This window comes from Anomalospiza imberbis, chromosome Z (genome assembly GCF_031753505.1).
Source record: "Anomalospiza imberbis isolate Cuckoo-Finch-1a 21T00152 chromosome Z, ASM3175350v1, whole genome shotgun sequence".
Classification (NCBI taxonomy): Eukaryota; Metazoa; Chordata; class Aves; order Passeriformes; family Viduidae; genus Anomalospiza; species Anomalospiza imberbis.
In genome coordinates, this window is record NC_089721.1 from 48,266,784 (window position 1) to 48,288,811 (window position 22,028).

The window sequence follows — 22,028 nt, forward strand, 5'->3', positions numbered from 1 at the left end:
CTCTTGTCTCCTTCTTAAAAACTTTTTTTTTTTTTTTTTTTTGCAGTTCAATGCCATGAATCTTTATTTTTCAACTAAATAATTTTCAGCCATAAAATTAAGTTTTATGACTTTTGCATAGAAACTAAGTCACTTAGGAATTATAATAGATGGGATTGCTGTGAGAATCGCTGGAAGCATTTTCTACCCCAGATAATCTTGCCTATGTCTTTCTTACTTAGAGGGAAGGTATATGATGAAGTATTTAATAATTCTTAGGCAGACCTGACCAATATTTTGGTCATAAGAGGTTGTATGTTTTAGATAGGTAGCATGGGATAAATTGTCCTCAGCTGGCCCACAACTTAAAATTGATGAAGTTTGATATCCTTCCAAGACTTCAGTCAGGAAGGCCAAGAGTGAATTTTTGCTCCTTGCATGGAAGATCACGGCTCTGGTACATGTCAGTTAGCAACAAGTCTGGCTGCTTTCCTTCTCCGAGAAACATATGAGTTAGTGTAGGAATACACCGTATTGGAGAAGGGGATAAAAAATAAACATGCAGAAAACACAAAATTCCTTGTTTACTATGGAAGAACTTTGGTTTGAGTATTTTTTTGGCTTTTTTCCTAGATGTATCTGAAGTGAAGGATGAAAATGGAAGCCTGTGGACAGTTACCACATTTAACACTTCACTGAAAATGTCAACTTACTTGACTGCTTTTGTGATTTGTGATTTCGATTATGTCACCAGAACTGAGCGGGGAAATGAGGTAGATATGAGGCTGCCTAACACATTATAGGAATTTACAACAGAAGCTGGCCCTCTGGTGCCTTGTGTGGTTTGAAGACATCACAGACATTAACTTTTTAACATTTCCAAACTATGTGCTTATGTTGCAAAACTGCTAACATTTGTTCCATAGATATTTCTGCAGAAAGCTTTCCTTTGGGACAATTAGGTTATTATCTTGTCCTGTTTGTTTCATACAACTGCACAAGTAGGTATGGCCCATGTATGTTAAATTCTAGGAGCAGCTACTCTGCAGAAAGTATTGGTTATAATTCACAATCTTCTTACTTTCTTAGGTGTTTTAGTTGGAAAACATACCCATTTCCACTGCTGTCCACTGATGTTCAGTGCCTTGTTCCTCAAGGTCCTTTGAGGAGCCACATGGTGACATCAGTAGGAATAACCTTGTGCTCCAAACATTTTGTATACTAGTATATTAACCTTCTATTCCACAGAATGCACACTTTTTAGCCTCCAAAAGTGACTGTTTTGGGTCTGAAGTTTCTTCATCTGTGAATATTCAGTTTTGCTCTTAGACTAAAATGGACAAGGCTTGTTGAGAGGAGATGTAAAAAAATGTACTGCATGGCAGCAGTTGCTTCACTTCCTTTCTTTCATTCAAAGTCAACAGGGAAAAGATGTATCAAATTTTTCCAAAATAAATAGTAAGTTCAAGCATAAAGCTATTAAAGATAGAATTTACTTTATCTCCTTATTAAATGAGAGCACTTCATGGTTAGTTCACTCTCATCCTACTGGGGAAAAGTGGGACAATGCACGTGGACAGTGCAGAGATTGTCTAAGAAGCACAGTCTTTTTTAAAGGGAAGATTGGATTTGGTATGTGAGATCTCCCATCTCCTGTGTTGAACTTGTTGGACACTTAACAGCTATGGCTGTGGTGGCTTTTTCTTGGGCCTAGTTCTTGGACTGAGTTCTTGGACTAAGGAGTCAGCAGAGCAGAGTATTCAAATGAGCTGTTTTTCAAAGGGAAAAGGCACCACCTGTGTTCTGTGAGATTGAGTGAAGAGGGTATTTCACCCCTTGGTTTTGGACAGAGATGCTCAGTTTATGCCTCCACAGTATTTGTGTGAGCATGTTTATTGTGCCTGTTTTGATGTTTCTGATAACCTGAAACACTCAAAGCTCATACTAGGATTAGGATTTTAATATGCTAGTTGTGTTTAGGTTTTGCAAAATTAAATTATCAGATCTTTGAATCTCTTCTGAAGCCTTGGCTGAAAAGAGGGCCTCTCTTGACTGAATATGCTTCAGTTTTTTTCATTGTGAATTAAATCCTAATGCTTCCCAGTTATGCTTTCAGGGCTTGGCTGTGCAGCTCCTTGTGAGATCATGAGTTGCATTTAGATGAGACATGTTAAGGTTTTGAGCTGCTGGGCACCTGGCAGAGTGTCTCTTGTTCAGAGATACATGATGGAGATATAAACCTTTTCTCAGGCTACTCCGTCACTTTTGGGCAAGCAGCTGCTCTTTTCAGCATCGGTACAAAGTTGATGGGCACAGGAGAGGAAAGATTTCTTCCTCCTGTGGTCTTCATTACTCAGAGGTACAGATGTCATCTGCTCAGATGTCACCTGCTCTCTCCTGCAAAGGGGAGGCTAGTGGTCTCGGAGAAAGTTCAGGAGAGAACATGTGCATGTTAGGACTGAAAACACTCTCTGGACATGTATTTCTCTCTCTTCAGGTGGCTAAACACAAGCTTCTCACCCAGACACACTCACTGGAATACACTGGTTTAAGATATGTAATTCTAAATAGTTTTACAGTGTTTTCCACTTAAGAAAATAAAAGCTATGATTTCATTTGTTCCTGCAATGTATAGTTGTATTAAAATCTTTGTCCTTTTGAAGTACTGGAACTCTCCTAGAGTTTTAGCAGGATCAGGGTCAGTGCTGCATTTTGTTAAGTCTAGTAAAACTTCAGTTGGACTTTTTTTAATCAAAAGCTTCATTGCATGGTCTGGTGTGGACAGTCAGCATTTTTCATTTCAATGACTCACAGAAGAGAAGGAAAGAAAATGAAATGTAAGGGTTGTTTAAAATAATTCTTCATTGTTTTATTGCAGATACGTATTTGGGCCCGGAAGGAGGCAGTTAAAAATGGGTATGTTGACTATGCTTTAAATATCACAGGCCCAATATTTTCATTTCTGGAAGACATACTTAATGTCAGCTACCCTCTGCCAAAGACAGGTGAGATGACTTATTTACTGGAATGGATCAGAAATGGCTGCTGATGGTGTAATGTTCACAGAAGCTATGGGTTTTTTTCCCAGGGTTCTCCTTTTACAGTGTACCACATTCATGGAATAAACCCCCTAAATTTTAAATCACTGAATTCTCCTTTCTGTCTCATGGCTTTTACTAACCTGTAACTCAACACTCTTACCTTTGCATTCCACTCATTCTTTTAAAGCAAATTTTCCTAATAAAGGGGGCAGGTTGGACAAAAAAGTGTGTTGAAAGATGTAGTTCAGTCAAATGGGCTGTCTTTGGGATCACAGATCACAAAATGCAAGGATGTGCTAGTTCCTATGTCCTTGAAGTAAATCCATGCTGCCTGTATGTAGCCTGTGTCCCCACAAAGCATTCCTTGCTTTCTTCAGTATCTTCCTGTCTTGTCTTGGGTGTTCTGCACATTCCTCCCCAGAAAAACAGGGAGGATTGCCCTGCAGGAAAACATTGTTTCTACTTCAAATGGACATTGGGTAAGTTGGTTCAGTCAAACTTCAGTAAAAATAAAAAACTATGACAACATGTAGTTTCACCGTACAGTTTGTTAGCTACTTGTACTTGGATTCTCAAGGGTTTCAGCATTAATATTATGGAGAAATGGGTAGAATATTGAGAAGACAATAAACAGTTCTTATCTAAAATTAATTCTGGACCTGCCAATGATTTTAGAGGATTGCAGGACTGGGGGAAAGGAATTTCCCTCTTTTCTTGACTGGATAGTTTGTTGATTTATCAAATCTGAATTTTGGCACTTGAAAGAAATAAATTTTAATATGTGTGAATTTATTATCTCCCAGTATATTTCTCATAACTTGTAGAATTACTCACTACACTTCTTTTGGAAAATGCAATATATGCAGTCTACACTTTTCAAATTTTCTTGTTTTAGTAATCTTACAAGCTAGTCAAGGGCTGTAGATTATTCTGTTTCATGCTTGTGTCCTTGTGTTTAGAAGCAATGTCAACACATTCATTCATTAGCATAAAACTATTACACAACAGAAGTACAGAAACAGTGTTGTAGACTTCCTGCTAAGCAGGATTTCAGTTTCAAAGAGGGCTGTAATACCATCACGATCTCCGCTGTAATGCCATGCAATATCCACTGGATTTCCCAGTGTCTTTCTTTGAAGTTTCACTTAAAAAATAGTAAAATTAGACCAATAAAGAGTGCCTCCTTGTAAATGCAAGAGATTTCTTTTGCAAACTCCAAATGTGAAATTAAGAATGAGCACATTTAAACCCAGGTATCTTTAAGGGTTTCTGTACACCTGATTTTAATGCCATTGTAAGTGAGGTCTCCTGCCCCAAGGCACTTCACCAAAAGTGAAATACTTTTGCTGTAAGGTGGAGGCAATAATCCCAGTTGAGATGCAGCCCACCTGTAATGGGATTCAGCACCTTGCTTGCATTAATTGCCTTGCTTTTGGACTTCAACTTTCTTGTGGTCAGCTGCTTCTAAATGTTCTGTACACCTTTTCCAAATTTTGATTTTTGCTGCTGAGTTTAAACAGTAAATCTTTCCTTGAGACCCTGATATTTTGTCCAGCTCTCACATTCGAAAAGTAATCCCTGTGCATAAGGCAGAAGGAGCAGTACAGAGGTGACAGTCCTGCTGTGTATAGAAAGAGATGATGTTTCTAAGGCACCTTTCAAACAAGTGTGGAAAAGATAGCTCTTCTTACAGAGCCGAAAGAGCAAGACTTCTTTTTTATCAGTTGCTAGGCTGAAAAAAAAGGTCATTATTATCCTACCCAAACACAGGAGAAACTCCCAGAGAAAGATTTTTGACAGCCAGCAGTGAACATATATTCTCTTCTAACCTCCATTTTCATTCAGAACATTTGTACGTAGAAAATACAGTACAGATCTGGGCTTTGAGGGAATTAATTATGTGGCTTCCCGAAAGAATGGCATCAGAGGTGAAAAGCATGACAAGAAGAAATTTCAGTGATCATTTGCAAGTTTTGCTGTAGTGCCACAAAGAAGCACTACCATGTATAATCCTTCAGTGGGGTGCTGAGCCAGTGTGAGCATTAAAATTGTGAGCATTTTATTTATGAAAATGTTTAAGATAACTTTTTGTGTGTGTGTGTCTGTTTGAATCAATTTAGATCTGGTCGCACTGCCTGATTTTGGAGCAGGTGGTATGGAAAACTGGGGACTAATGATTTTCCAAGAAGCATCATTGATGAACCTCCCAAGTGATAAATTCACAAGCAGGAAGGCAATGATTGCCTTAATTGTGTCACATGAACTAGGACACCAGGCATGTGGTAAAAAATTCTATACATGTATTTGCCTGTGACATTATTTCCTCACAGTTGCTGATGATGCAGTTACTGATGATGCAGTTACTGATTAATAGAAGCAAAATAATCATTTAGCAGTAGAGGGTGTGTGCGAGCACTAGAGAACTGAAAGCCTATTTGGCCACACGTTCTGCTGATAAAGCAATGTTAGAACTAGGTTCACTCATCTTACAGACTGCATACTGATTGTACAAGACTCATTGATACAAAACTGTTAATTGGATACTTGTTTTTTTTCTTACACAGTACTTGAATGCTATGAGAGAAGATACTCCAGGGATGTAGGGATGACAGTACTCTCCATACAATAAACTTACCATTTTGTTAGGACACTCATGCTGAGTTCATCAGTATTCTTTTGTAGTGGCAGCACATGTACATACTGCAAAGGGTATTTGTTTTTCTGTAAGACATAGCCCATAGTACAATAGAACAGACTTAACGTGAAAATACTTTGGCCTGGATCTTTGCCCAGCTTTCATAGAGATGTCTGAATTCTTTCTTACTTTATTTGGAATGATAATACAGTTGCACTTCCTTATTGACAATGTTTAATTTCCTGTTATTTGCCAGAGAAACAACTATTTGCACTTAATAAAATTAGCAAAAAAACTTAACTTGGCTAGTGCACTTTTATGCCTTTCTGACAAGGTCTGTAACTTTGCAGACCTTCAGATGAGCAGAGTGTTTTTACTGCAGGCCAATGAAACAAATATCAGTGGTTAACTAAAATCCATTTTACAATAAACTTGTAGTCCTGGCTTTTAAGAATTAGCAAATAAAATATAAATCCAGAAAGGGTCAGGTTTTTTTTTTAAGTATTAAATGTCAGATATGAGTACACAGCAGCTGTTTTGGAAGATTTGTACTTGACACAAGAGGGGTTTGCTGGTTTTGGAAATGGTTATTTCCCCAGTTTTGTGTATCATTCCTTTGACAATTTCTCTTTGTTAAGAGCATGGAGATATGATTTTGTAATTTCTTGATAAATGCCCTACTTTTAATAATAGCCTGGTATGAGATTTTAGAAATTTAACTTATATTGAGAAGTCTTTAAAATTAAATATTCTATACAAATGACATAATGCACTGAGATTGACCCTCATGGTATGAAATTGTAGATGAAGCAATTTAAAAATTACTGCCCTGAACCTCTGACTTTTTCTAAAGTACATCTTTTTCTACTGAATTTTCACTACCTGAAGGAATGTTCAGCATTTTATTCAATTTACATGTAGACATTAAATAAAGTTACTTCAGCCTATTTATGTGTGTTTAACCTGCAAAAGATGCTTAACCTGAAAAAAAATGGAAAACAGCACTCCAAGGAGATTTAGAGTTATTTTTTCTTTCAATTTAAGTGGTTTGGAAATCTGGTTACAATGAACTGGTGGAATGATCTGTGGCTTAACGAGGGCCTGGCATCTTATTTTGAGTATCTGGGAGCTACCTTTGTTGAACCCAAGCTTTCTCTGGTAAGTGCCAATGCTCATTAGCAAAGTTCCATCATGTACAAAGGAAAGGAAGGTGTGGGAGATGGGAGCTAATTGAACAGTGCTATTATAAACTTCACTCCTTGGGGAAAGACCAGTAGGTCTTGATTCTTTCCCTGTAGGTCTCCATCTGTGAGGGCACTGTGATCATATCCAGCCCTCTACAGCTGGTGCAGAGAACAGGTGGACAGCTGGAATTCTGCAGTGGCAAGGAGTGGGTGTTTGGCCCTAGATCTGTCATGTAGCAAACTGAGATTTCTCTCCTGGATCCTGTTGTAGCTGATGGTTTTCTTCCTCACCTGCCACGTTCTTTTCTAATTATCCCAGTCCTCAAGTATCTTTACCAGGCAGAGATTAGGCTGGGTCATTTTGAGTCTGCTTACCCCACTGGGTCCCTGGATGTCTAGTTGTAAATAAGACAAATACAATGCACATAGCTAATCCAACAGCAAAGGTAAAATTCCTTCCCATTCTGCCCAAATGGGAATAAGTATAAATCCCATAGCATATTAGAAGACTCCATCCATTGTTAAACTGAGAGACAGATGGATAGGGGCTGGTAATTGCAGTCATAAGATGAGGTGCACTTCCCCATGCAATCTTAAATGTCTGTTCGTAGTGCCATCAGCTTCTGAAGGAAGGAAGGGCCTTAAATCTGAGCAGTTGCTCCAGGGTGCTTTTTATTTGGCTAAGTTGAAACACCATTTGTCAATTTCCTTTTCGCATTCACCAAAGCTCTTAATTACATGTTTGATTAGAAACAAATAAAGGCATGCAAAACAATTTCTGTCAGGAGGATTTCTAGGTCATGGGATATGCCTATCTTCTTTTTTTGAATTTCAACAACAGCTCACTTTATTCTCTGCAATGAAGTGTCTTAATACCACTGAAAGGTATAAAGGCCCCAAATTTTAAATTAGAAATAAGTTATTGACTTATTTTTAATTTAAACAGTAATTTAGAAGCTTGCCTTTCTGAAAATCAGCAGTTGTAATTTGTGTCCATAAAGTAAATTTTAATACTGGGCAATAATTTGGTTTGATACATTGCAGTTAGGTAATGTGCCTTGGGAATGTAGAATTAATCACATAGGTGTAAGAATATAGGCCTTTCTTGCAAAGTTTTGTGAGTCGTAAATGTTCACAGAGTCACAGAACGGCTGAGGTTAGAAGGCGCGTGTGGAGGTCATCTTGTACAGCCTCCCCGCACAAGTAGGGCCACACAAGATCCAACTGCCCAAGACTGTGCCCAGACAGCTTTTGAATGTCTCCAAGGATGGAGGTTCCATAACCTCTCGGAGCAACCTGTGGAAATGCTCAGTCACTTTCACAGTGAAAAAGCCGTTCCTGGTGTTCAGAGAGAACCTCCTCTGTTTCAGTGTGTGCCCATTGCCTCTGGTCCTGTCACTGGGCACCACTGGAAAAGCCTGGCTCTGTCCTCTGCTCAGCTTCCCTTCAGGTACATACACTGGCAAGATCCCTCTGAGCCCTCTCTTCCTCAGGCTGAGCAGTTCCAGCTCTCTTGGCCTGTTCTTACAGGAGAGGCGCTCCCAGTCCCTTCTCTGAGCTGTTGACTATGGTAGGTGACACTTACTCAGGAGACATTTTCTGAGGAGCCACTTTCCTTCCCTATTTCTCACGGGGTGACAGCAGCAATGCCACATTGCTTAACTCTGGTACCTTCAGTAGCTTAGGTTTTAGGTTATTGCTCAGGGTTGCAGCAAAAGAAATGGGGAATTTAGGAGGAAAATGCTGCCATATTCATAACAGAAGTAAATGAAATACAGGCTTTCAGTTTTCAGTATTTGTTCATTTGCTGTTTTACATAGTTGACTTATTTTTGTCTAAGGATTACACTGTGACTGTCAGGCCCAAGCCCACAGTATTTTGAAGATGTAATATTTTCACTGGTCACTGATGCTGCATGTAGAAAATGTCAGGATCAGGTATGCGGTCCCTTGTTCTTTAGTAGAAAGCTAGGAGTTGGGGAGCTTGCTTATAGAAAAATTATTCATAATAGTGCTAATTCCATACTCCTCATTCTCTCCAGAGAATTAGTATCTTCTGTTCATCTCACATGACAAGATTTGTCTTCTTCTTGCAGGATAAAATCTTTTATGCTCATGTTGTACAACCTGTCTTAAGGGAAGACAGTGAAATAGCTCGATCACTGTCGGAGAGTGAAGACAAGATCAAAGGATCATTTTCTTTAATGTCTCTGTTTGACAACATCACATACAGCAAGGTAAAAAAACAGAATTTTTTCCCATTTCTTGCAGATTGTAAGCCAATGTTACAAGGTAGATTTGGGAGGAACTGTTGAACAAAACCACTTTGTCATACAAAACGTGCTTCAGCTGTACACACAAATTTATTGGGTGTTGCAAAACTACTTGGCTATGAAGGAAGAGGTGAAAACATTTTTAACCTCTGTGAAATATGAAGTGTGGGTGTACACCAAATAGCATCTCTGGAATATTTGAAAAAATATTGCAACAGTAATTGCAATAATAATTCATTTTTTCTCGTACTTTATTTTGTACTCTAGGGGGCTTCTATAACCTGGATGCTTTCTGGTTTCCTGACTGAAAAGTTGTTCATCAGAGCACTTACTGTAAGTTTGAAAAAACAACTCCCTTTGTCTTGATTTATAAGTTTGAAAATACCAGTTGTACAAATTGCTTGCCTTGCTGATGGTTTTCATTGAACCTCCATGACTTCTGATGCTTCTCTTTGTTTCCCCACAGTCGTATCTGAAAGAATTTTCCTTTTCAAATGCTAATCAAGATGATCTGTGGACCCACATCCAGATGGTACTCATATTATGTCTCTAGTATTCTTTCCCTGGTGTTTGGCACAATCCAAATTTAAGGCATAAACTGTTTGTAGAAGACTGCATTGGAATGTGGCTATCTGTAATGCAGTCTTTCTCCTGCATAAAATTTGCTTTGCTGGTTCTCCCAGCTAATGTCTTTTCAAGCATTTATTTGGCTGCTTTGCTGCACCTGAGATCAGTGGGACTGAGTACAAGGAGTAGAGAGATGAGATAGGAAATCAGGACCAGGCAAAGTTTTGGGTTCCATGGTAATTACATAAGCCTACATGAAGTCCCATAGCGTATTGTTCCAGAGCTTGGGTTTTGCTAGATCAGAGTGTGTGATGCCTTGGGCTTGATGATCAAAGATGCTGGTATGTCACACATCAGCAGAATCTATACCCAGGGCAGTAGCTCAGCATTTCACCTTTCAATGGCTTTGGTAGAGATCTGACAAAGAAAACAAATGCTAATGTTAGGTTATTTTTTTTTTAATCCACCTTCCTGGTCCTCTAAAGAAGACTTCTGTTGTGTTTCAGACTCTGTCTTAAGAATGGGAGTGCTAGAATTTCAGATATGCAATTCAGATATATTTTAAGCCAGTGAAGACTATACCAATTCACACTAGTTTGGACTCCAGCTAAATGTCTTCCCCAATTTGTCTTGACTAATTCAGTTTGTTTATTATGCCATTTAAAAATACTTGTGTTCCATCAATTCTATTTGAATGAAATTAACTAATCAAGTCTGTCATAGCCATAGAGATGTGTAAGTATATTAACACTAAAAAGGGAAAGATTAGCAGCAGGTTGTAGAATGAAAAATGTCATCTCAGTATTTCATAATTACTGAAAAAGGCTTATGCCTGTATTATGTCTTTATTAGGATGTCAGAAAGGTTCCTTGGAATTTGTTACATTGATTTTTTTTACATGAGCCAAAGACCAGCAAGCTGCTAAGCATTATATTCTCTACTGCATTAGAAACACTCCCAGAGATTCACTGAGGCAGTATCAGTAAATACCTGTTCATCATAAGTATTTCTAATTTGTCTTTCTCTTTCAGGTTGTAGATGCACAGGATGAAGTTCAGTTGCCAGCACCTGTAAAGCAAATAATGGATTCCTGGACATGCCAAAATGGGTTTCCCGTTTTAACATTAAATCTAACTACTGGAACAATCAGACAGGAACAATTTTTTAATAAAAACAATAGAAAGAGAACTGATTCTTACAAGTATGTTTAGCTTGTGTTTTTATTGTATGTTTATACCCTGTTTTTTACAGCAAATGCTTCACTTACAACAACACGTTTTGACCATCTGATTTTTTAATTTACCTTTTTTTTCTTGTGACAAGCAATCAAGTTAAATCTGTTTGAGATTTTGCTCGAGTTTGCAATAGTTCTGCAAATTCTGCTTGTTTTTCCTAAAAGTTGCTTTCCTCTGGAATAGTGACTTTTCCAGCCACATAACAATAAATCAGACATTGGTGCTGAGCGTGTTGCAGGGAGGATTTTTGCCTGGCATTTTCTTCTTTCCTCATCCCTAAGGTCTACAGACTGGGGACCTGGATGAACCATGCTTAGCTTCTTTCCAGTGCACACATTCTCAGTCTCTTCTGCCTGACAAGGATAGAAGGATTGCATTTAAATACTTAAATAAATGACCTGTTTCTCAGAAAAGTGCTGTTACCTGAACAACAGTTTTAAGTTCTTGACAATGAGCATTGCTAAGTGCCCGGGGTTTTTGAAAACTTATTTAGATGTCTGAAAATGATGACAGAAGTAGCTTCCTTTTATCACCCACTTTGGAAATTCCTGGCTAGGGTTTGAGCATTTATAAAGAAGCAGTTGATATGAGTTTTGGGGTGCATGGATGGAGCCCATGAGATGAGTTGTCATGAGAGGAAGAAGTCTAAATGAGAGCAAAATCCAAACCAGTTTTTTCTTGGAAATTATTGCTGGTAATAAAAACAGACAAAAGGAATTTTGACAAGAGCCACGGGATTTCCTTTGCTCCCAATCTCCAGGAACTAAATCTCCAGGAATGTAAAGCATTAATCCATTCAATATTCTTGGTTAGCTCAGAGAAGGCATTCCAAGTCACAAGTGTGAAGTCCTGTACAGTTGGAAAGCACAAATTATCATGTGAATGTAAGAAAGCCCAGGACCTGTATTACAGAATTTTTTAGGTATTTGAAGCTTTTATCTCTTTTATCAGAAAGGAGTTTTACATTCCCTCAGAAAAGAAATTACAGTTGTTGGAAAGACAGTTGTATTGCTTTCCTGGGTCCTTTTTTTTGGTAGATATGCTTCTGAAAAGTAGCTTTAAGGTCTCCAGAAACAGGGCGAAGTGTAATAAGTGAGGAGAATAAAATTACTGCCTGGAGAAGAAAAGAGCACAAAAAGACAATGGTATTGAAATATCTAGCACTGAACAATATTCTTGATATGAGTGCCTTTTTAAAGCCATGCTAAAGCTCCCTTTTGGAGAAGACAAATGCTGATCCAGCAGAAGTACCACTATCTGATGAGGTTGCATGCATCAGAGAGGATAGAAGGTAGATGGAGATTCTTGTAAAATGGAACTGATCTGCACTGTAGTTTAGCATCAGCTAAGAGGGATTTTTAAATATAAGAATTTTAATTATATCCTTTTATTTATTAAGTAACACCTGGATTGTTCCTATTTCTTGGATGAGAAATGGATCATCACAACCCTTAACCTGGCTAGATAAAAGCAGCAGTAAGTAATGTATTTGTTTGCACATTCTAAAACCAAAGTGATAAGAACACTCTAAAGCCTTTTTTAAAAGTAGGATATATTTGAGTTGAATAGGGAGATAAAACTTTAATACAGAAATGTCTCTGTTTATCTATTGTAATGATTTTGTGTAACGAAATAGTGGTAGATTTTCAATTAGGTCGATACAATGTTCTTTTCTATGTTTCATCAAACTTAAGTGCAAACTTGAGATTTTAATAATATGGTACAACACATTTTACGGGTAGAGATTTCCACAGAAATTTTGATTTTATAATTTTTTACACAAAACCAAACATTTAGGTCCTCATGCTTCTGTAATATTCTTCCCCCAACAGATCTTATTGAGGTTAATGACAGCTTTTGAATATAGACAGGATCTCACCTGTGAAATACCAGAAAATTATCAGCTGAAGTAGTAGATAGAAGACTGAAAAAAATAACACTGGCTTTGGGAAGTGACCCAAATATTGTTACACATTAATATCTGTAATAACAAAAAATTAATGTTTTCAACTGCATTTGTTTATGCAAATTAAATTTGAAATTATCAAAATAGTAGGATTTTTCATGTTTTAAAGTCATAGTAGAACCTGATTTTTTGGGCATCTCCAACCAAACTAAAAATTCAGTTCTTTCTGAACTCAGTGCTTTCCGATAGCTTTTTTTTCTTTTTTTTTTGAGAAAGAAGTAGTATAATCATTAAAATGGGGTAATCATTTTGCTTTAGCAAGTCAGGCATGCATCAGGTTTTAGATGAGTTAAAAGATGATGCAGAGACCAATGCAGTGGAATGCTTAAGAGCAAATCTACAATATGCTGTGTGTATTGCAGCTCTCCACCCTCTGTTTGCAGGGGCTAAAAGTTACTTCCTCTCTTTTTTAGGCAGTAAGATAGCTTGAGTGATCATTAATTCGACTGTATACAGACAGGCAAATAAGAAAAAATGCATGCATATTCCTCTGAACACGAGGTGAATCTTGCAGTACTTGCTCTGTCTAAACACTGGAGTCTGAGTCCTCTCTTCAGAGTAAAGCACTGATGGGTGTAGATTACTCACCAGTATTGACTTACTGTCCTAACAGAGTTTGCTTTCTCAAATCAGGAGGTGAAAACAGAACACTCTTCTGATGAGGCAGCTTAGAGCCTTCAAGGCTGCACTGGCTCCTTCAAAGCACAGTAGGCTCTCAGGAGCAGTCAATCAGGCAAAAACATATAAATAAGTAGTGAGATGGACTGCAGGAGGAAGCTGCTAGTGAGTGATGTAACTCAAAAGGACTATGGGACTATCTTCTTTAAAATAAGCATTTTCAATTGCTTGTCTCTTGGTTAAACTTAACAGGTTTTGGTTTTTTTTCCTTGATCTGCATTTATCTGAATACTGGTAAGTGATCAGTTCTTCTGTGAGGTGCTGAGCACTGTGTTTTGGAGCTGGTAGCAGCAGGTGTGCTGTGAGTCCTTGCCCTACAACAGGTGTGGGAGGATATTTCTCCTTATCCTGAGAGTTTATTCTCAGGGTAAACTTTCTGAACTCTCACAGCTGCCTTTGAGCTAAAGGGCTGAAGCAAAGTGGATATTCAGCCTACTCCTTAGAATCCCAAGGTGCTCAGTACCTGAATAATCATTGGCTTGTTGAAGTCATCCTGCTGTGCAGAGCAGAGATGTGTCTCATATCTCAGAGGAGCACCAAGTTCATTGTTTGTAAACTCAAAAGAAACAGTGCATGGAAAACAAAATGATACATTCTAATGTCACTTTACAGAGATGTTTCCTGAAATGCAAGTATCAGAGTCAGAACATGACTGGATCTTGCTAAATGTAAATTTAAGTGGATACTACAGAGTGAACTATGACCAATTAAACTTGAAGAGATTAGCACGGTTGCTTGAAAATGATCCAAAGGTAAGATAATTTTTGTTTTGTCAAGCTTATGAGCAGACTCTTTCCATATATATTTTTTCATGCAGTTTTTACCTGGAATCAAATTGATGAAAACCTGGAATAATGACAAACTCACAATGGCACCACTAAAGTCACTGGCTTTTTGTAGTGGAAGATGACAGGCCTGAACAGTTTCAGATAAGCATGAAAAAAAAACTTTACATGATATTTTGTCTTAAAATGTGTGTTACTAGCTTGTGGCTCTTCTGTCTTTAAATCTGGCTCAAGGAGCTTTCAGTATGAATGCAGAATTTGAGCCTTAGCTGGTATAAAGTAATCATGAAGAAGGAAAATTTGTGAGAAAGTTTATTTCCATGTTTTGTCAAACCACAGTGTTTCTGCCTGTGGAATTAAAAAGAAAAGTGACTTTTTTTGGATGGTTTTTTGGTTGGTTGGTTGGTTGGTTGGTATTTTGTGGATTTCTTTGTTTGGTTTTGTGTGGTTTTTTTGGTTTTTTGGTTTTTTTTTTTTTTTTTTGTTTTTTTTTTTTTTTTTAGATTTTTGTGGATAATTTTCCTAGAAATTCCAATCAATTCAATTTGAGCTCCTTCAGTCCTCTGTAGACACTGATTTAGAATAGATTTCATCCCACCTTTGACTTGCCACAGCTGAACTGAAGGTGAAAGTGGTACAGAACAAATGTGACTCTATATGGGGTTGCATGGTTTCAGTGTTGCCTAATCCTACAGTGAGTCAGAGGCTGCAGTAGTAGTGTCAGCTCATTGGTTTTGGTAACAAAAGTGAGAAAATTTAACCTTTTGACCTAATAGTAATCAGTGCAATCTTTCTCTAGAGAGTCTGGACACAAGGCTGATCAGAGCACATTAAACCTTCCTACGGCACAGTGGCTTCGTTTCTTCTAAGCTTCTTTCTTTCAGGACAAATCTACATCTTCAAGATGTTTGGTGTGTGCTGACTTGGAGCCATTTTTTGGCACCATATAGAGTTGCAAAAATGTAACTGAGCCAGACCAGAGGTGCAGGAATAGTCTATTAACTATAGGTTTGGTCACATTCAAACAAGACAGGTTCACAAGTAGCATGGGTTATTAAAGACAACAAAGTAGTTATTTTGGATTGATAGTGACAAGTGCATTAACTGCAGAACAACTATGGATAGCACTAACAATAGGACTGCAATGACAAGCCTAATTTCTTGAGTGAAAACATTCAGCATGGCCAAGGATGCAAGTCTTACCATAGGGCATCCCTTCTGGGAAGGGTGAGGAGGACAGACACATCGATCTGTGCCCACAATTTTGTGTCAAATTCTCACAATCCTCAGTCATGTACAAAATCAGGGTGCATTCTCTGCCTTATTAACCACAATTGTGCAAAGTGCCTTGGGTGTCACTCTGGTCAAACCAACTGCTCTTTGCGGTAATGCTTCCTGGTGGGAAGTGTTCTTGGTAGCAGTTGTGCAAAACCGTCTGTTCCTTATGGTCATGCTGTATATAATATTTCTTGGTATCAAGAGGTGGAACAAGAACATGCAGCTTCCATCCAGCCTCACATTCCTGCCTGGCAGGTGTCAGCACAAACCTGACTTCTGTCTGCTTTCAGCATTTCTTCCCTGCTTTACGCTTCCAGCTGTCAGAGGGAATGTTTGCTCAAGCAGTGATCAAACTGCAGGGGCGTGGAACAGGGAGGAGACAAGGAGGACAGCAGTCCTGCCACAAGAGCATGAGATACATGCATGTAAGCAGAGAAACACCCATCACTGTGCCTTGGTCTTTTATTTCATGGTAGTGATAAACACACTGCTCTGCACCAAGTACAGATTCTGTATTTAAACCTCAAAAGGAAAAAATGTGCCAAAATTGTGTAACTAGGGTATTTTAAAGAAATGTGGCATTTCCATGTTTTAATTTCAATTACAGCATGCAAGTAAGAGGGGTCTTTAAATTCTCTGGTTAATGTACCGTAGTTATGTTTATATACCATATAATATATATTATGTAGCTCTGTGTATTGCTCATATCTCTTAAAGCACAAAAATAATTTCAGTTTAAAATTCAGGATCCATTTCTCAATGTTTTGTAGGCTGTTTTGATTTAGAAAACCTGTTAGGGATCCTTCTGAAACATTGCAAAGCTTTTTGTAAATTCTTAATGACATGTTGATATCAACTAACACAACACAAATGCTTTCTGCAGGCTATTCCCGCTGTCAGCAGGTTCCAGTTGATAGATGATGTTTTTGCATTGGCAGAGTAAGTATGTTTCCAATATGTTACAGAAATTGATTAAACAATAGGATTGCACTCAAGATTTCTACTTCTGCTTCCTTCATTCCTACCCATGTGTGCCTCCTAAGAAAAACTGCTTTGACAAAATGGTGGGGGAGATATTTAATCCCTTCTTTTTTCAGTGCTGACTGAGTCAAAATTTATTTTGTTTCAGCTCCAAGGAAATTATTTTAAATAGTGGCACTGCCATGAGTTCTTTAGGGATTAACCTGTATTTAATGGACAAAATTCCAAATGAAGATTCTGAATCTTCCTTCATTTACTCTGGGCTTTCTCACCTGTGCTGTACTGCATCTCTCAAAATCTCTTTAATTTCTCTTGCTGAGTCATGACTTGGTTGTTCAGGTCTGTGGTGCTAAAGAGGTCAGCATTGTTGTAGGGAGCTGAGAAGCATTAAGTGTGTCTGTGCCTCACATGTACCAGAGGTAACAAAAGCATCAGACACCTATGATGAAGGTGTCCCTGCAATGAGGGACCTCAGGAATGAGGTGGCCAAAGCACACTGCCCTGCTTCAGGACCTGTGGAAGTACCTCTGACAGCAGGAAGTAAAAATTCCTATTTCTTCTCCCACAAAAATGTCCTTTTTCATAAGAGAGCTCTAAACTAGTAGCTAACAAGGAATGTAACTGTGAAGTACAGAACTGTGGTGCTATGTAAGTACACCAAAAATATTTTTTTCTGGAGGAGAGGGGCTTGAATTGGAATTTTGTTGTGAAAAAATGAATTCCATGCTTATTCCACACTGAGGGACAGAAATGCCATGATGAAGTAATTAATTCTACAAATAGTGTGCATGTGAATTAAATGGTTTGACTTTTACAATATTCCACAAAAGAACATGTAATCAAAATAAGTTGTTTCACAATAAAAATAAAGTTGTATTGTAACTAAAACAGTGCTTTTCTTCTTAATTTTGTTCCAGGGGGACAGACACATGCTATCAATGTGTTTGTGCCATATCCTGCAGACACAAGCAGATACAGTGTGCATACTGCCATGACTGGCCTATTGCTTTGATAGCAACACAGAGCTCTTTAATAGATGTTTCAAGAGTTCAGCTCCTAAAATCACCATTCATTTATATTTCTTTTATTTTTTCCAGTGTCTTTTCTAGATTACTTTCCACACAGTATCCTGATGTTTTATTGCCTGCTCCATAAATTAATATATGTGGTAGGTGGTAAATGTGAATGAGTATGCTAAAATGTGTGGGTTTTTTGTTTTGTTTTGTTTGTTTTTTTTTTTTTTTTTTTACATAGCTTCGGATATGTTCCAATTGAAACAGCACTTGAACTAACTAAATACCTTGCCAGAGAAGATGAGCTCTTCATATGGAATGTGGTATTATTAAACCTAATACCTGACAATTTAGAAAGTACACTGAAGAACCATGAAGTATATCCACTTTTAAAGGTATGACCATTTTGTTAGTTACCAAAGATATTAGACTATGCAAATATATTAGTCTAAAATGAATGCTTTTTAAATTCTCAATATTGTAGTGGTGGCTATGATGAGTCACAGTGTTTGTCATTCCTTTTGCATGACTTTATCAAGTTTTGATTTTTTTTAAATAGGAGGAGGTACTTAATTATACATATTAGTCAATGATAACTCTCACTGAATCTTGAGCTGTTTCTTATTGAAAAGCAGAAATACATTCACATTTTTTACGTTAAGCTTCATCCTTGGTTTCTTGAAATGGTGAATTTGGAAAACAGAACTATCAGTCAGTAGTAAGTGAAAAGACCAACACTGCTATGTATAAAAGGTATGTGGTGTATTTGTGGTCTGTGCTTTCCATTCACTTTCATGGAGAGAAAGAAGGAACAGAGTTTAGATACTAAATGAAATTATTCTCTCCCATATTTGACTCACCTGAGATACTACTGTCACATTTATTTCCTTGACATCTATTTGAAGATTCCACTTATGTTTGAAATACAGTCCCACAGTATTAGTTCTCTTAAGCTCTAAAAAATAAAGGTATGTTAAAATAAGTGAGAAGAACAAAATATTTCCTATTGAAAAGGGTTTTTTCCTTTTTCTCTAAGAATTTGTTGTCTTTTATAGTAAATTCAAAGGTCCTAGTGATGCAAAATGGTAATGTGCCAGTTTGATTTCATGTACAGGTATACTGCATTTTAGACTCAGTTTAATTTAATGTTCTGTGTTTTCAGGAAATTAATTGTGATAAATGTTTAGGATAAATCTGAGTAAATAAGGAAAATAAAAACTTGCGTCTAAATGAAAGTAATTTTTCTTTCCCTTCTTTTAAAAGAAATACCTTTTAAAGAGAATGTTGCCAATATACCATTATTATGCAGGTTTTATTCGTCAAAATGCTGATGCTTTGGAAGATGACTATTTTGCTCAGTAAGTATCTTTTCTTAAGAGTTTTTTTCTGATGTGACTGGATTTGATATGTTGCAGTTTGCTCATGTAAATTTAAATACAAGACAGAGGAATAATTCTCTAACTAATGTGAATGTAACTGAATTGTGATTTTACTGTCCTTTAAGTGTGTATTCTTTATGATGACACCTCCAGTGCAACTACAGTATCAGGATAAGAGCATAAAGGATGATAATTTAAGGATCATAGTGGTAGCTCTCGTTTGTCAGAGAACAGGCTCAACAGGCTGCTGCTAGTTGAAGAATAACTGACAGCAATGAAGTCAAGATATGATTTTCGAGTCAATTACTAAAACTTCAAAATACTTCATTTTGCAAGGCCACAGCAGCCAAAGGCTTAAACATTAGAGTGATCTGGACTAGACATAACCAGTACCTTAAAACTTCCAAGAGGGATATAAACCACACAAAAAACTTACAAAAAAGATAGTACATTGGTTGCCTCACTAATATCCACTAATTTTAATGTCTCAGGACCATTATTGTTTGTTTAATTTTTTTTATTAAAACTTATTTGTTCTTAGTAGAGATTCTTGTGGGTTAATGGCATCATGTTCTGAAACTGTGGTGGTCAGGCACAGATCAAGTACTCCAAATGTGGTATGCATATCTTTCATTCTTACTGTTTTAACTTCCCTTCAAGAGTGTATTTGGAAAAACTCTTGGCAACAGCGTGCTGGCTGGGCCTCCAAGACTGTTTGGACTTGTCATCTGAACTGTATGCTAAGTGGAGGGACAACCCTGAGTACAAGTAAGAATGGTGATCTGCTCTTAGAGGTGTGCATGTCTAAGGGAGGTGGAAAGTTAAAAGGCTGTTACAAGGGGGAGGCAGACTGAGAAATGCCTCTGTACACTGCTCTTATTTCTTGATAGAACGGCAGAATTTAAGGCAATTATGTCTGCCCAACCTCCTCCTCTTCCCCAAATCCCAGCTTTATTATGATTTCATAATTGCTGCTTTTTACATAGACTTCACAGGCTGGAGGATGCAGATTCTGCAATGAAGACCAAAAGCTGGTTAGCCATGTAACAGGTGAACCTCCTATGAGTGCTAATATCCCATATGGCCCAGTCCTTTTCTTGTAGTACAGCCTTGGGGTTTTCACGCACACCAACTCAGCTTTTAAGCTTCTCTTAACAATATTGAGTGAACTGATGTTTGCATGATACAGCCATACACCCATGGTGAGCCCATCAAAGAGCCTTGCATGTTCTGTGTTCACATAAAGAGGTGCTGGGAACAGCTGTCAGTCCTTATGCTGGTACTGGAGCCTGGTGATCAGGGGTCTGGTCTGTGAGAATGGACTCTGGACTCTACCAGGAAGAGACTTTCTGTATTCAACCATTGCATCATTTAAAAAAATGTACAATGTATTGAAATTCTTATTCTCTTTTCCTCCCTCTTTCTTTTGATGTCTTTCTATGCAATAGTCAAATAGTGTTGGCTCTGGTGAGTGAATATTTAAAGTTTATTTTTATTTGTTGTAGTTGTGATAAATATTTTGTTTTTATTTGATATATGTTGATACATGTACTTGGCTACATAAACTGAACTTGTACTATTATATTTGACTTTTCTAAAATAGCTTCATAGTGATCATCCTCATAAAAGCCAAACTGAGTTTTGCAGTTAGACTGAAAAGTTTAAATAGCCTACATATATTTTGTTCCATTCTAGAGAGAATATTCTTGCAATTCCACACTAAAAACAATAATAATGTGCTGAATTGTCAGTCTGTTTTCAAAACAGTTATCTTTCCCTACTAATAACATTTGAGGTGATGTAATACTACATACCTTGTTTGACCTGAATGGCTGAAAAGTCTGTGAAATATATTAGCTGATTGGGTTTTGAATTTGATGAAAAATATTACTTTTCCTGTCCTTCTTGGCAATGAGAAAAGTTCAAATGGAATTTACCAGACTATATGTGTGGAAAAAATGAAACCCTGAATTTGATTACGTGAAAAAATGATCATGTTTTAAGGAGAAAACCCCACAGAAGGTAGGACATTTCTTAGGTTTCAAGTGACAGATCACTGTTCCCATGCAGTTAATGAAGAGATTTTATATGTTCTAGGTAGGAAAGGAAACAGACATAATACACTTTTGACCCATATTTCACAGACAAATCCCTTTAGATGTACTTACGTTTTCCATGCTGAGAGCAAATTCATAACAGCTGTTTTGCCACAGGTGGAACCCAGAAGGATCCTCACAGCTGTGGAACAAAGTAATGCATTTCTGTTTCAGATTGAGTGATCAACTTTCAGCTGAACATTTCCAAATTGTTCCTGGCAGAACATAACTGGACTTAATACACTGCATTTTTATCTGTTTCATGGAAATAACTAGAGCTGTAATCCCCAGCCAGTTTCTCAGTTTTACTCTTTTTTCACTACAGGAGTGTAGTGAAGCTTGCTAAATAAATGTATTCCCTTAGATGCTGTTACTGGCTTGTCTTTTGAAAGAAGGAAACTAGCTTTGGGGGAGGGACAGTATTTCAGTCCATTTTACTTTTTACTAAAGGTTCACATATACTGCTGCTACTCTCAAAAGTTAAGAAATCACCATGTTATTTCTGGTTCCAAAAAAACAATGCAAAATAACCTGCCCTGCTTTCCAGCAGCTTTTTGCATCTTCCCCAAGATCCAGAAATGAGGGATCCTGTCAGGCCAGTAATGTCAAATCACACAGCCAGGAAAAACATCAAGATGAATAAGTCACACCCCTCACTTAATATAACCTCAAGCTCCAAAGTCCCTTTTTGGACCATACTGGACACCCTCTGGGAACTACACAACATAAACCACTTCAGGGCCACCACAGATGTCACCAGTCAGCAAACCATTGCCTCATAGTAGGCTGGCCATCCAGCCTGCCTCAAATGTTGCACATCAGAGCTGCAGCCAAATGACACACAGAACTTGTCTATTCACACACAACTTTACACTTATTAATGAACATTTTCTTTCAACTACTGGAGCAGCTTCAGTAGTAAAATAAAAACAGTATTTG

At 37.6% G+C, this 22,028-nt stretch overlaps 1 protein-coding gene across 9 annotated transcripts in view; it reads left to right on the forward strand.

The window, feature by feature from the left end:
• LVRN (laeverin) overlaps positions 1–22,028 on the forward strand; it is a 34,697-nt gene that overhangs the window by 6,870 nt on the left and 5,799 nt on the right. For 4 of the 9 annotated variants that reach the window (XR_010994649.1, XM_068177478.1, XM_068177477.1 and 1 more), the window contains exons 3-16: positions 613–752; positions 2,858–2,984; positions 5,141–5,295; positions 6,700–6,813; positions 8,935–9,075; positions 9,379–9,444; positions 9,578–9,643; positions 10,710–10,879; positions 12,313–12,389; positions 14,170–14,309; positions 16,504–16,559; positions 17,856–18,009; positions 18,878–18,972; positions 19,654–19,761. Coding sequence is in view for 8 of the 9 variants with exons in the window: in XM_068177478.1 (XP_068033579.1) it covers positions 613–752; positions 2,858–2,984; positions 5,141–5,295; positions 6,700–6,813; positions 8,935–9,075; positions 9,379–9,444; positions 9,578–9,643; positions 10,710–10,879; positions 12,313–12,389; positions 14,170–14,309; positions 16,504–16,559; positions 17,856–18,009; positions 18,878–18,972; positions 19,654–19,761 (1,609 nt within the window). In the remaining variant the exon portion in view is untranslated. Of the gene's footprint in view, positions 1–612; positions 753–2,857; positions 2,985–5,140; positions 5,296–6,699; positions 6,814–8,934; positions 9,076–9,378; positions 9,445–9,577; positions 9,644–10,709; positions 10,880–12,312; positions 12,390–14,169; positions 14,310–16,503; positions 16,560–17,855; positions 18,010–18,877; positions 18,973–19,653; positions 19,788–20,441; positions 20,461–22,028 lie in introns of all 9 variants that reach the window. The other 5 variants (XM_068177480.1, XM_068177484.1, XM_068177482.1 and 2 more) reach the window with 5 other exon arrangements.